This window comes from Ochotona curzoniae, unplaced genomic scaffold (genome assembly GCF_017591425.1).
Source record: "Ochotona curzoniae isolate NIBS_2020 unplaced genomic scaffold, NIBS_Ocur_1.0 contig_2210, whole genome shotgun sequence".
In the NCBI taxonomy this organism is placed as follows: domain Eukaryota; kingdom Metazoa; phylum Chordata; class Mammalia; order Lagomorpha; family Ochotonidae; genus Ochotona; species Ochotona curzoniae.
In genome coordinates this window covers 38,171,978-38,185,232 of record NW_024465369.1, presented here as the reverse complement: position 1 = coordinate 38,185,232, position 13,255 = coordinate 38,171,978, and the positions used below count along the sequence as shown (strand labels likewise).

Genomic DNA, 13,255 nt, shown 5'->3' with positions numbered 1-13,255 from the left:
GTGGAATGCTTGAGGGTAAGAACATGAACTCCCAATGAAACAGCCAAATATACCTTGACAATATGATACTAGATTTTCTACCATTGCATGTGTCTACAATGGCATAATGTGCTTAACTTGCAGAATGTTAAACATGTAATTGCTACTAAAGGACTATACTACCACAATATGGGAAGAAATGGTGGGAATTCTGGGAAATTGTGGAAGAAGGAAGTGGAGGGTGAGAGAGGAACTTGTTACCAGAAATGCCTGATGGGTTCTTTCCTCACCTTAGTATAGAAATAAAAAGCCAGGAATCTGTTGCAGACAGAAAAGTTTATTTGCAAAAGGACCAGGTGAGCAGGGAAGGGAGAGAAGAGGGGAAAGCACCTCAGAGGAGAAAGCCTGGAGGTGGGTTACTTCTCGAAAGAGGAGGGAGAGAGAGAGAGACACCAAAGGTTTGAGGAAAGGTCTTGGGATTTTAAGCATTCTCTAACCCCTCCTTGTTGGGCAGGGAACATACAGGTAAAATGTTCCCTATTGGTGGTTTCTTAATCAATTTGGAAATGGGTGGGCAGTGCTGGTGCCACCCACCTGAAGGTGTGGCCAAGACCTCAACAGGCCTGGATGGTCTCAGAACCTCTATACCTACAAAACCATATCATGAAAAATGAAAACAAGACCCAGCGGCGTGGCCTAGCTGCTAAAGTCCTCACCTTGAATGTGCCAGGATCCCATATGGGTGCCGGTTCTAACCCCGGCAACTCCACTTCCCATCCAGCTCCCTGTCTGTGGCCTGGGAAAGCAGTTGAGAACGGCCCAAAGCTTTGGGATCCTGCTCCCGCGTGGGAGACCCAGAAGAGGTTCCTGATTCCCGGCTTTGGATCGGCACAGCACCAGCTGTTGTGGTCACTTAGGGAGTGAATCACCAGATGGAAGATCTTCCTCTCTGTCTCTCCTCCTCTGTATATCTGACTTTGTAATAAAAAGAAATAAACCTTTAAAAAAAAGAATAGAACAAAAGAAGTGTCTCCAGACATGAAATGATGATGATGATGATGATTTTTGAAGTCGAGGGATGCAGATTGTGGCTAAATAGAGGTTATCTAGCAGTCAGCAAACCATAACCTCTAAACTGACAGACATTAGTGTGGATACTATGAAGCTACCTGCCAATAATTGTACATTGGATAAATGGGGCTCATTGGAGGATAGTTTAACCAACAGTACTTATAGGGGTGGGATGAGAAGAATAGGATATTCACACAGGAAACTGTGGTCCTGGTATTAATACTCAGGAGCAGAAGACAGAAAAACCAGTATTAATACTCAGGAGCAGAAGACAGAAAAACACATTGACCCATCTGTTAGGAAAGAAAATGAGAGAAGTGAAGAGTGTGTTTCAGCAAGAGTAGGAGTCTACAGAACCCAAGATTTTGAATATGGTCTGCCTGGGATTTGGAAGAGGGAGAAGCCCACCATATTCCCCCTTCCTCATGTCGCCTCTGCAGGTCTCTGCCCCGTAATCTTGCTCCTGCTTCAGCTTTCTGAGACAAAAGCTCTTTTTCCCCATGTGGCATCTTGTTTCCCCTGTCTTTTAAGAAAAGATCTATCTATCTATCTATCTATCTATCTATCTATCTATCTATCTATCTATCTAATGGTTTCCCTATTTTTTGTAAGAATGGTATTCTACCTCATAGATTTCTTTTTTTTTTCAGAGACAATTTCAAAAGTATGAAATTGGAACATCTATTCCAGACCATTTTTTAAAAAACAAAACAAGGAAAGAGTTGTTTCTCTCTATTTTCAAGGCTATTTTCTCTGAAAGGGGCACATAACGGATAGACAAGTCATGTTTTAATCAATAGTGTTTGTTTTCAAGGGAACTGATAAGATTAATTCATAGCTCTGACTCCTGAAGTAAAGTGCCATTTATTATCTTTACTAAAGAAGTGTTTATGTACTTGAAAGGCAGAGTTACACAGAGATAGAAAGAGATAGATCTTCCAACCCTAACACTAACCCTAAGAGATAGATCTCCCAACTGCAGGCTCACTCTCTAAATGCCAATAATGGCATGGGTTGTGCCAGGCCAAAGCTTCTTTGGGGTACCTATGTGGGTGCAGGGCCCCAAGCACTTGGGCCATCTGCTGCTGCTTTCCCTGGTGCATTATTAGCAGGGAGCTGGATTAGAAGTGAACCTATAGGCACAATGGCTAAATTGGCTAAATTTCTGCATGCAATCACTGGCTTCATGTCCCACCTGCTCCACTTCCCATGTAGCTCCCTGCTTTTAACCTGGGAAACCAGTGGAGGATGGCCTGAAACCTGGAGGCTCCACACTCACATGGGAAACAAGGAAGAAGCTACTGGCACCTGGCTTCACATGGGTCCAACTCCACATTACATCCCTTTGGGGAGTGAACCAGTGGATGGAAGACCTTTCTCTCTGTCTCTCCTTCTCTTTGTAAATCTGACTTTCCAATAAAAATAAATAAATCTTACCAAAAAAAGTGAACTCAAACCTGTGCCTATGTGGGATGCTGGCATCAAAGTGAGAGACTTAACTTACAACGTCAAAATGCCAGCCTCCTACTATCTTTCTGAGTTTGTGTTAAAAAAAATTTGCAGCAAATGAACCCATACCAGTGGAATCCAAGATTTCATATCAAATCTCTAGAGAAAGACATTTTTTTTTCTTCCTGACTATTTCAAATATTTTCTGCTTCAAAAGGCTCTGACAGTGTTTTCTTCTATGAATGTTATATAATTGCCTTCATCTTTGGATTGATTTTCCAAATGACTCCACATGAGCATTTCCCTGCAATTTGAATTAAAATGGTGTTAAAACATTCCCAGTTCCAAACCAATGGTCCCCATCTCAGTGAGGCTTGTCTCTATGGTTAATGCTTGAGCCATTCAGACGGCAGCCTTCAGAATCTGCTCTCACCATTCATTTCACAGACAGTACTATGCCTCATCAAGCTGTTTTGCCTTCTAGGAGTGGAATTCTCGAAGGAGATAGCCCTGGGAATCTTCAGTGTAAACACCCAGTTTTCCTTAATGGTGTGTGATCAGGCCAGAGCTGCCCTTGGGGCTTTAATAGCCATTCTTTGTCTGTGGTTCAAAGGTTTTTAAAAAGCTGGCTAACTACTGTCTTTTCTTTAGTGCATAGTTTGAAAGACCCAGTGCTCTGATTGTATACTTATTCGTGGTATTTTCGTGGGTTTCCAAAGCTAAAGTAACTTTTTACAGCTTAATGATTTTACTGTTTAACTCTCTGAGTAGGATGTTGTAAAGATTAATTAGCCAATGTTCATAAAATGCTTTCAAGCGGAAAAGTGTTGCACAAGGGTGTGTAGACTCATTTATTTCTTAGTCATTAATGCTTTTTAGACCTTTTGCAATGCAGAACTAGATGGTGAAGATGAAATTATTATTTTGGGGTGAAAAGGAAGGATGGATTTTAGAAAGAGCAGGCTAGAATAACCAACCCTTTTCCTTAAAAAAAAAAAAAGACATCTTTTGCTTTGCTTTGAGATTGAAAAATATATATATAAAAATACTTTGTATTTCAATTTCCATTTCCACATGATTCAATTTTTTCTTGCTCTTATCCTGCATATTTGTTTGTGCACACTATGGTTATATTGTCAAATATATATTGACATATTGATATATTGTCATAATCATTTATGGTTATATTCTTATAATATGTAAATGTTTTGTATTGTGTTTTATGTATGTATAACATGTTCAATATTTTATATTGTCTTATGGACATCTGTAGCGTGATTGAATCTTATCCCAGGGTGTTGAATTACAATATCAGTGAATGACACCGGGGACACTATTTTAGTAATAAAGTGTGTACTTAGTTATGAGGATGTAAGTGTTGTCTCTTTCAGCAGTAATCACTGATCAATAGGAGCATACAGAGGCTTTTCAGCTTATAAGGGGGCTATATTTTAATAAATCCATCATGAGTTGAAAGTATTGCACATCAGAAATGCAGTAAATAACACCCAACCTACCAAACATAATAGCTCAGTTACACAGTAGGTGGAAATGAATGAGTGTCCACCTAGGGCTGACTGGGAGCTGTTGCTTACTACTGACACCCATCTCACCCATAGGGAGAGATTATTGTGCCATACACATTAGAAAGGTTAAAATCAAAACTCAGCTTCTACTGAAATGCACTGTTTTGTACCATCATGAAATAGTTTAAAAAAATTCTAAGTTGAACCATCATAAACTGGGGGCTCTGCAGATGTTAGAGTTGTGCATGATTCAATCAAGTTATTGATAGATGCTAGAAACAAAAATAACAGTCAGATACACGAAGATGATCTAAATAACCCAGAAACAAACAAAAATAGATAATCTCCAAAAATTATATTGACAGCTGATGTTTTTAATAACATCAGCTCATGAGAGGGAATAAATACCATATTCTTATGAGAGCATATGTTTAATAACATATGTTTAATAACTTATGCTTATGAGAGGGAATAAACATCTTCTGAATATTGAGAGAAAAAAGCTGTAAACAAAGAATTATGGGCCCAGTTAAATTACTTCCTAAGAAAGACCATAAATAAACACATTGTATATAACACAAAACCAAAATATTTACCAATAACAAGGGATATTTTGAAGGATAGTGTGTGAAAAGAAAAGAAGCTATACAGAAGGAAGGAGAGAGTTGCTATAAGGATTGAAGAGAGTGAAATAATGGCATATATGTGAGTAACCGTAAATAAACATTGATTAATAATAATGATGATGGTTATAGTACAGTTTGCTATGGAAAAAGAAAAAAGTTAATATGTTTAATAGAAAGTAGCATTGAAAATTAAATTATTGTTCCAACATCCTTATTTAGAAAGAGGCTAAAGATGTTAAGTATAGATTTGCTTAAGTTGAACAACTTCTCTTCTGAACATGAAATTATAGTAAACAATGTTATGTGGGTAGGAGTAAATGGAATGAGAAAATAAAAATTAATTACAATTGTCTCAGGAAATAAGGGTGTTACGTAGCTATATTATGAAGTTAAAAATATACATCTTTAACAAAATGATGGTATAAATGATATGTGAATTACTGCTGTGGCCTGGGATAAAATGTCAGCAACAGCATCTAACGTAGATTATACAAGGAACTGCACTGCAAGAAAGGCATCTCAAATGTAGGGTGTCCACGTATTTTACAATAGAAGCCCACCTGACAGAGGGAAATGTTATCTCTATTACACTGTGTGGTAAACAGTTCTTCCCTTTGCTCTGGAAGGAGACATTTCAATCTTACAGGGTTGCTCATTAAGTATCTTTTAAAGTGACTTAGATGGGCCCAGCAGAGTAGCCTAGTGGCCAAAGTCCTCATCGTGCACAGTGGGGAAACCATATGAGTGTCATTTCATATACCAGCTCCATTTCCTTTCTATCTCCCTGCTGTGTCCAGGGAAGGCAATAAAGGATGGCCCAAAGCTTTGGCACCCTGCACCTGCATGGGAGACCTGGAAGAAGCTTCTGGCTGCTTGCATCAGATCAGCTCAACTCTGGCCATTGTGAACACTTGGGTATTGAACCAGCAGATAGAAGAGCATTCTCTTTGTCTCTTTCTCTCTCTCTGTAATTCTGATTTTCCAATAAAAATAAATAAATCTTTTAAAAAGTAAAGTGATTGGGCCCGGCGCGGTGGCGCAAGTGGTTAAGTCCTCGCCTTGCACGCCCGGGATCCCATATGGGCACCGGTTCTAATCCTGGCAGCCCCGCTTCCCTTCCACCTCCCTGCCTGTGGCCCGGGAAAGCAGTCGAGGACGGCCCAAAGCTTTGGGACCCTGCACCCGCATGGGAGACCTGGAAGAGGCTCCTGGCTTCGGATCGGCATAGTATCGGCCGTTGCGGCTCACTTGGGGAGTGAATCATTGGACGGAAGATCTTCCTCTCTGTATCTCCTCCCTGTATATCTGCCTTTCCAATAAAAAATAATAATAAAAAAAATAAATCTTAAAAAGTAAAGTGACTTAGGTAACAGTGAAGGTCATTTTTTTGGAGAACTTAAAAATGATTCTCATAATAAAACATTGATACAAAGTTGCATGTTAAATTTTAGATGAATTATTTAAGAAAACAGATGTAAAAGAAGTCTAAGTTAAAAATGAATGTATTTTATTTTCTATTACTTAAAAATGTGTATAACCTATTTAATAACTTGAATAAAAACAAGTAGTTACTTGACTAAAGACAAGTAAATCATTGAAGTTTTGATGGACATAAATGTGACTTGGGGAGTAGAAGGAAAAATAATTGCAGGTGATACACATGGTAAAAACACCGTAGAAGCAGGATGCTTTGAGTGAGTAACTGGTGACACTAAGCAATTTAGCAGAAGCATAGAATGTATAGACTAGGAAATGTAGCTGGGTGGGTCCAAATTTTTAAAGGTCTTTCATGTCAAATTGAAATGTGAACTTCAGCCTATATGTTCTGTGAAACTTTTGAAGGAGATTAAGCTAATCAATCAAGATCTCATGAGTATAATAAAATCAGTATTAAATGGATTACTATGGCAATGGTATCATGTAGTTTATTGTGCATTTTGCATTCTTAAACCTTTCTCTGTCATGAGACACATTCATGCAAATGTTGTTCAATCCAGCAGACATGTGAATCCAATATGACGAGTGGGATGTTAATTTTGTCATTGACTTTTACTTGGATGCTACTATAGGGAAGTGTTAACTTGTAAATTAGAGTACACAAAATAAGGCAGCATGATAGTTTTTGCCATTCAAATGCACTATAAAAGTTTCATAATTGGGTTAAATTAGCAGAGCTTTGGTTGTTTTTTCATCTCCACTGAAGAATGAGAATCAGAGTTACATTGTGATGTAAGGGGTTTTCTATATTTACATGAGAAGACTTCATGAAAGTGGCATTTGTTAGGCTTTAAAGTGAGGGAGGATTGAGAGGTTGATTTTGCTGAGGTTGTGACAAGTTAATAGCACTCATCTGTCAGGGCTGAATTAAGAGGTGCTTTTCTAGACGCAGTGGGGGTAGATCAATGGACTAATCATACAGATCCGACTTTCATGCTTTCTTTATAGTACATTGCATTAATCACTAAGTACAGCTTTCCTATTTGAAGAAGTATTTAGAAACCATCATTTTAAGACTAACTTGTAGGCTTAACACAAACAAGATTGGAGGAAAATGAAGAGACTTGCTGTGGACTGACTGTGTGACTTTGGGCTGTCTGTGGTCTCCCAGGAGCATGGAAGTGCACCCACTGGCCCCACAACTGGACGTCTCTGGTTGTGTACATAGCCTGGTCTTTAGTCCCTGAATTGTTCTCCAATGGGCTGACGTATGTGGGCTCTCATTTTCCATGGACTGTACTTATAATCAATACCGTGTCTCTAAAACATTGTGCTCCATATTTGTTTTCTTTTTAAGAGATTTATGTATTTTTGCTTGAAAGTCAAAGTCACAGAGAGAGGGAAAGACAGAGATAGAAGGAGAGAGAGGGAGAGATCTTCCATCTGTTGGTATATTCCCCAAATGGCCGCAATGGCCAAAACTGAGCCAGACTGTAGCTGGAAGCCAGGATCTTCTGGTTTTTTCATGTGGGTGCAGGAGTCCAAGCACCTGTGCCCTTCTCCATTGCTTTCACAAGCCATAAGCAAGAAGCTGATTGAAAGTGAAGCAGCTAGAACTTGAACCAGCTTGGACTGACACTGAGATGAGGGTATCACAGGTGGAGAATTAATTTGCTCTGCTGCCATGCTGGCCCAATATACTCAACATTTAGTATCTGATCAGAGGCCCTTCCTGTATTCTGCTGCTTCCCTGCTTTCTGCTGTGAACAATGCTAACTGACCTTTTACTTCCTGCAAGGCAGGGCCCGGGTGCCTGCTGACAGTTTCTCCCAATGCTAACCTCTTCTGCCTGAACATTCTACTGTGTAGTTCGCCCTCTGTTTAGATTTCCCCTTACATCAGATACTAGACGGGTCACCACCCTCACCCCACCATTAGGATACTTCCTCTGTTATCATGGAAACCAACTTATATCTGTTTCTGCAGTCTTTCATAACTGCTCATAGACTGGAAAAAAATCTACTGTACTCCCAGCAATCTATTCTATCTTATTACAGATAACCAGGGCATCTTACTAGTGATATGAAAGAAACCTAATACTCTGAGAGGTAGGAGAAATGTAGAAATTAGAGACAGATTCCAGGATTCAAAATACAGTTTCATTGTTTTCTGTCCAAGTGGTTTACCAAGAACCTTAAAAGGTCTGAGATTTTTAGAGTGAGTCTGTTACAGTCTCATAGATGCAGTTGGGAGACATGAAACTCCTGGATTATTGACAAAGGACAGCTTCTTAATGCACTAATAAGGATAGTACTTGTGTATGTTCCTGACCGCATGAATAGCACCCAAAGCACATTGCACTACAGAGGAAGAATCTGAACTATCAAGAACTCAGATTTTTTTTTAATAGACAGGAAGCCTATCTCATCTCCACCCGGAGGCAAATGCTAGCATTCCTACCCTGTGTGGTAAAATAAATGCTGATCCTTTCTGTGCAAGGAAGCACTGTCTCTATCTGCTAAAGCCATATATTGTACAAGTGTCCTTGAAAAGCAGAAGCAGAGTCTTGCTGATGTGCAGAAACATATGAAGAAACCAATATTTTACAATTGCTTTGGATACTTTTTAAAAATGATTTAATTTATTTTGAAATTCAGCATTATAGAGACAAAGCAAAGGAGGGAGGGAGGGAGAGTGGGGGTGAGAGAGAAAATATCTTCAGTCCACTAATTCACTCTGCAGGTGGCTACAATGACCCACTAGGCCAGGTTGAAGCCAAGAGCCAAGATCTGCCCCTGGATCTCCCACATGAGTGGCAGGGGTCCAAACACTTGAATTATCTGCTACCTTTCCCAGGCCTTTCCTAGAGAGCTGCATCTGAAGTGGAGGAGCAGAGTTTCAAACCAGTGCCTGTAGGGATGCAGGCATCAAAAGCTTAAATCAACTACCCCACAACACTGACCCCACATTTGAAACCTGATCAGAGGTCTTTCCTGCCTCGATATTTTCATTTGAGAAATGGAATCAGTAGAATGTGTGATTATGAGGAACCAAAGGGACCTTGTGTATGTAAAATGTTTAACATTGTGCCTGGTACATTGACAAATGGGCTTTGTCAATTATTGTTAGAAATGATTATTTCTTGGATAAGATGCCAGCATGTTTATTGAATTTATGTTTTTTTTTCCCCAAGCAAATAGAATATTGAAACTCACTGATGTTTCTAATTAGTTGAATCACCAAACATTAGAACTTAAAGGGATCACAAACCTGGAGTTTTAGAAATAAAGCATTGAGTTCAGAGAGCCTAAGTGACTTGTTGAATTTCACACAGAAGAGCCACCAAAGATCATCCAATTTGAAATTAAAATTCTTCTTATTTGTACATGCCACATGGATCTGAATAAATATCAATGTTACAAATGAAGCAATATATTAGAAAACTTTCTGTTGGTTCATTAATTCACTGTTACTTAGAAACTGCTTCATAACTGGATTATGAATTCAAAAATAAAATTAAAAGGTCATAGAGTCAAAATAAGTAATTAATGTATCTTCCTACTCTTTACCTCTATCATATGCACTATCTGTGTACAGAAAAACAAAACAAAGATGTAAAACTGCAGGGAAAGTGCTGGTGTGTGAGTTATGTTGAAAGTGGTCCCATGCTGGCTAAAGGCAGGGAGATGGTGGTGGAATGTCTGGCAGCTTTATGTCAACAGCTTTGTGATGGCTTACAGATAAAACTTCCTAAGGCCTGGTGAGGGGAAGTAGGAAGAAAGGAGAGACAAGAAGGATGGAATGGCAACTAGTTCTAGAAAGCGGCATGTCACCATTCAGAGAGGGAGATTATCTTGACAACCTCTCTGAAAATAGGCTCATTGATATTTGCACCTTACCTTAATGCCAATCACATTGTTTTTCTCTTTCTTCTGTAAGAACAAAGTCATAGTTGGCATCCATTTGATTCAGAGAATCTTTCAGAAGCTACAGATCAGAATTGAGCATGCCCAAGTAGCCAGAGCAAGATTTTATTCAGAAGGAAATGACAGGTGATGTGACTTGCCCTTCATCTTTTGCCTATCTCAAGTTCTTGACAAAATCACCTTCCACTCTTGGTGATCCTGTTCTGGGTGTCTCAGGGGAACCTCACATGGACCTCTGACTGAGTGCCTGGTCTGCTGTGCTCAGCGTTCATACACAGTGAGCTTCAAACTTTCCTGTGCTGTCCATGGCAGGGTCCACTCTGGGTTGCAACAGCTCTGCACCTCCTTGCATGGCTGGCTCTAAATCAGGTGGGTCTATGTGAGAGTCAGAGGTAGAGACTGACAAAAGAGATGCCCTTTCCTTCTGCTTCAGAGAAGTCCCCCAGCACTGTCAGGGGATTATTCCAACTTGTAAAGAACTTAGGGAAGGACTTTCATTTCCTTATTGCCTCCTGTCTCAGTGGTATCGTATTCTGGAGATGAAGTTGAGTGAAAGTGCTAGGCATCCTACAAATCCCTAAACCCAGACTTCTTACAATGGAAATTCTTTGTTGGGGTCAGCTGTGTGATTCTTCCTTGAGAAAGTCTCATGGGATCCCCAGCCTTTCCTCCAACAGGTTTTTATAGAAGCCTCCCACCACTTTGCTTTCATGTCCCGTTCTGTATGCTCAGTGGTGGACATGACTAGAGATCTTCCACAAAAGTTGCTAGACCTTCTGACCCCTAGGTTCCTACTGAGCGCATCACAACAGGCCAGCTTAAATCTGGTAGCTGACAGATCTAGGGTCAAAGTAAGCTCCTTGATATGAAATGCATGTACAAAGGAATGGGTTTATATCCTGCCTTCCTCCAAATGTGCCCAGGGACATGAGCCTAAAATTCCAGATATATTGGTTTATTGCCTTCTTTTATCACAAAAGGAATAACAAAATACTTTTGAGTTTCTATAACACTGTTCTTATAATATGGTTCAAAAGACAACATTATGGTCAGGCCTACATAGAAAATGTCAAGTCTAGTTTCGCAGAGAATAGATCAATTCCCCCTGTTTTAATGGCCTTAATGCTCTTTTCGCCCCAGGTGATGCAGATGTATCTCCCATTCTGTGGAATTGCCATATCCAATGCCCAGCTCTTTGCTGCCTCAAGGAAAGAATATGAAAGAAGCAGGGTGAGTAGAAAGAAACATTGCTGACATTTCTCTGTGCTCTTAGTTTTCTGTGACTCATTATGCCTTTAAAAAACAAAGGATGATCTTTGAACACTCCAGGAGTCTTTTATTTGTACAACCCTGCAAGGGTGTGGCTGAGAAGACCCTATAAGCAATGAACCCAAATGGAAGTGGACACCAATTCTCTATTGTTAGTCAGGTGGAATAATGCTAGTTATTTTTAAAAACAATATTGAATTTCACATCTGTGCCATAGGACAGCAGATGTATCCTGGATTGTTTGTACATCTGAAGTTATAGTGTAGCTTGGTGATGCTTTCACAATTCAGATCCTTTAAGAAGCAAGGCATGTTATAGATGTGATTTTACCCCAATAGAAACATAAGGGCATTATAAGATATTTGGGACAGTAATGAAAACACTATTTTGTAGAATTATAAAGAAACAGATTTAGAGGAATTGCTATCATAGACCTTCATGAGTTATAGGACAAAATAGCAAAAGTGCAAAAACGAAATATCAAAAAGGTTAATTTATCAAAAGGAAAGTAAATTACATTAGAGTTATTTTACTTTTATACAGGAAGATTAATGCCTGGCTTTAAAACAATTTAATAAGAAGATGCTAAAAAGTATTGAAATAGTTGATGTGATAATCAAATTGGTGAAAAATCTCACTTGCTGGGTATTGTGTTTTTTTAATTTTTTTAAAAAAATTTGTTTATTTTTATTTAAAAGGCAGAGTTATAGAGAGAAAAGGACAGACATACAGACTGTTTACTCCCAAAATGGCCGCAGTGGCTGAAGCTGGGCCATTCTAAAACCAGGGATCTGGAGCTTCTTCTGGGTCTGCCACATGAGTTCAGAGGCCCATCATTTGAGCCATCTTTCACTGCCTTCTCAAGCATATTAGGGAGCTATCAGAAGTGGAGCAGCCAGGACTCAAGCTCATGCCCATTTAGGGTACCAAAGCACTGCAGGTGAAAGCTTTGTCTACTTTGCCATAGTGCTGGCCCCATAAATATTTTTTATAAGCAGATGGAGACAACTTGTTGAACTATACTCCTAAGCCTGGCATCCGATTTCTCTTCTCTCATCTAAGCTCTCTTTTTATCTTCAGCAATGTGTTATCATCCTCTTTTCATTTAGCATACCACCAACAAAATCCCTGATGGCCAGAATATTACCTAGTTGTTCTGTTCATTTTCTCAAGTCTCTAAGCCCATATCTTCCTCAGCCTCAGTACCTCATGTCTACCTTCTCACCCACTCCGCCAGGGGCTTCAACTTTGCTTACCTTTAAGGACTCATTCAGACATACAGTTCATTTTTCTTTCTTACACTTTTTCTTAGTAAGTGCTAGCATTGTTCTGTTGTGGATTGCAGATCACACTACACAATGATATTTAATTATGTTCCTCCTTTCTACCTGCATTATGACCTGCTTAGGGGAAGGTTCATGTATTATTAATCCATAGCACACATTTTTTAGTCGTTCAACAATATTTATATTTTTTTCTTTTTTTGGATTCTTAAAATTATTATTTTATGATATAATTCCATAGACTGTGGGATTTCCCCATTCCTCCTCCCCAAATCTCCTTTCCTCACTCTTTCTCCTGTATTATTACAATAATATAATGATCCATAAACAGTTATAAGTCCATCATTCTGCTATTTAAGTGTTTCCTGATATTGTAGGTATGAACAATGGCAATGAGTCCAGCATTGTATTGTCAAGACGTATTTTACAGTTTCACTGGGAGTCCATCTTTGATTTGGAAGTAGAGATACATACTGCATTGTATCTTCACATCTGCATATGATAGTCTCTATGACAGTTACTATATATCTCCTTAAATTAAAAGCCACGAAACAAAATTAACAGAAAAAAAATAGAGATTATACAACACAGGAAGTTAAATAACATACTACTGAATGACCAAATTGTTGCTGAAGAAATAAAGAAAAAATCTATTGCAACCACCAGCTGATCAGGGCAATGGACTGTGC

General features: G+C 39.1%; 1 protein-coding gene across 2 annotated transcripts in view; it reads left to right on the top strand.

The window, feature by feature from the left end:
- Nucleotides 1–13,255, top strand: part of PDE11A (phosphodiesterase 11A) — a 387,926-nt gene that overhangs the window by 146,121 nt on the left and 228,550 nt on the right. For both annotated transcript variants that reach the window (XM_040971787.1, XM_040971785.1), the window contains exon 3: nucleotides 11,155–11,244. In XM_040971787.1, coding sequence (XP_040827721.1) covers nucleotides 11,155–11,244 — 90 coding nt within the window. The remainder of the gene's footprint in view (nucleotides 1–11,154; nucleotides 11,245–13,255) is intronic.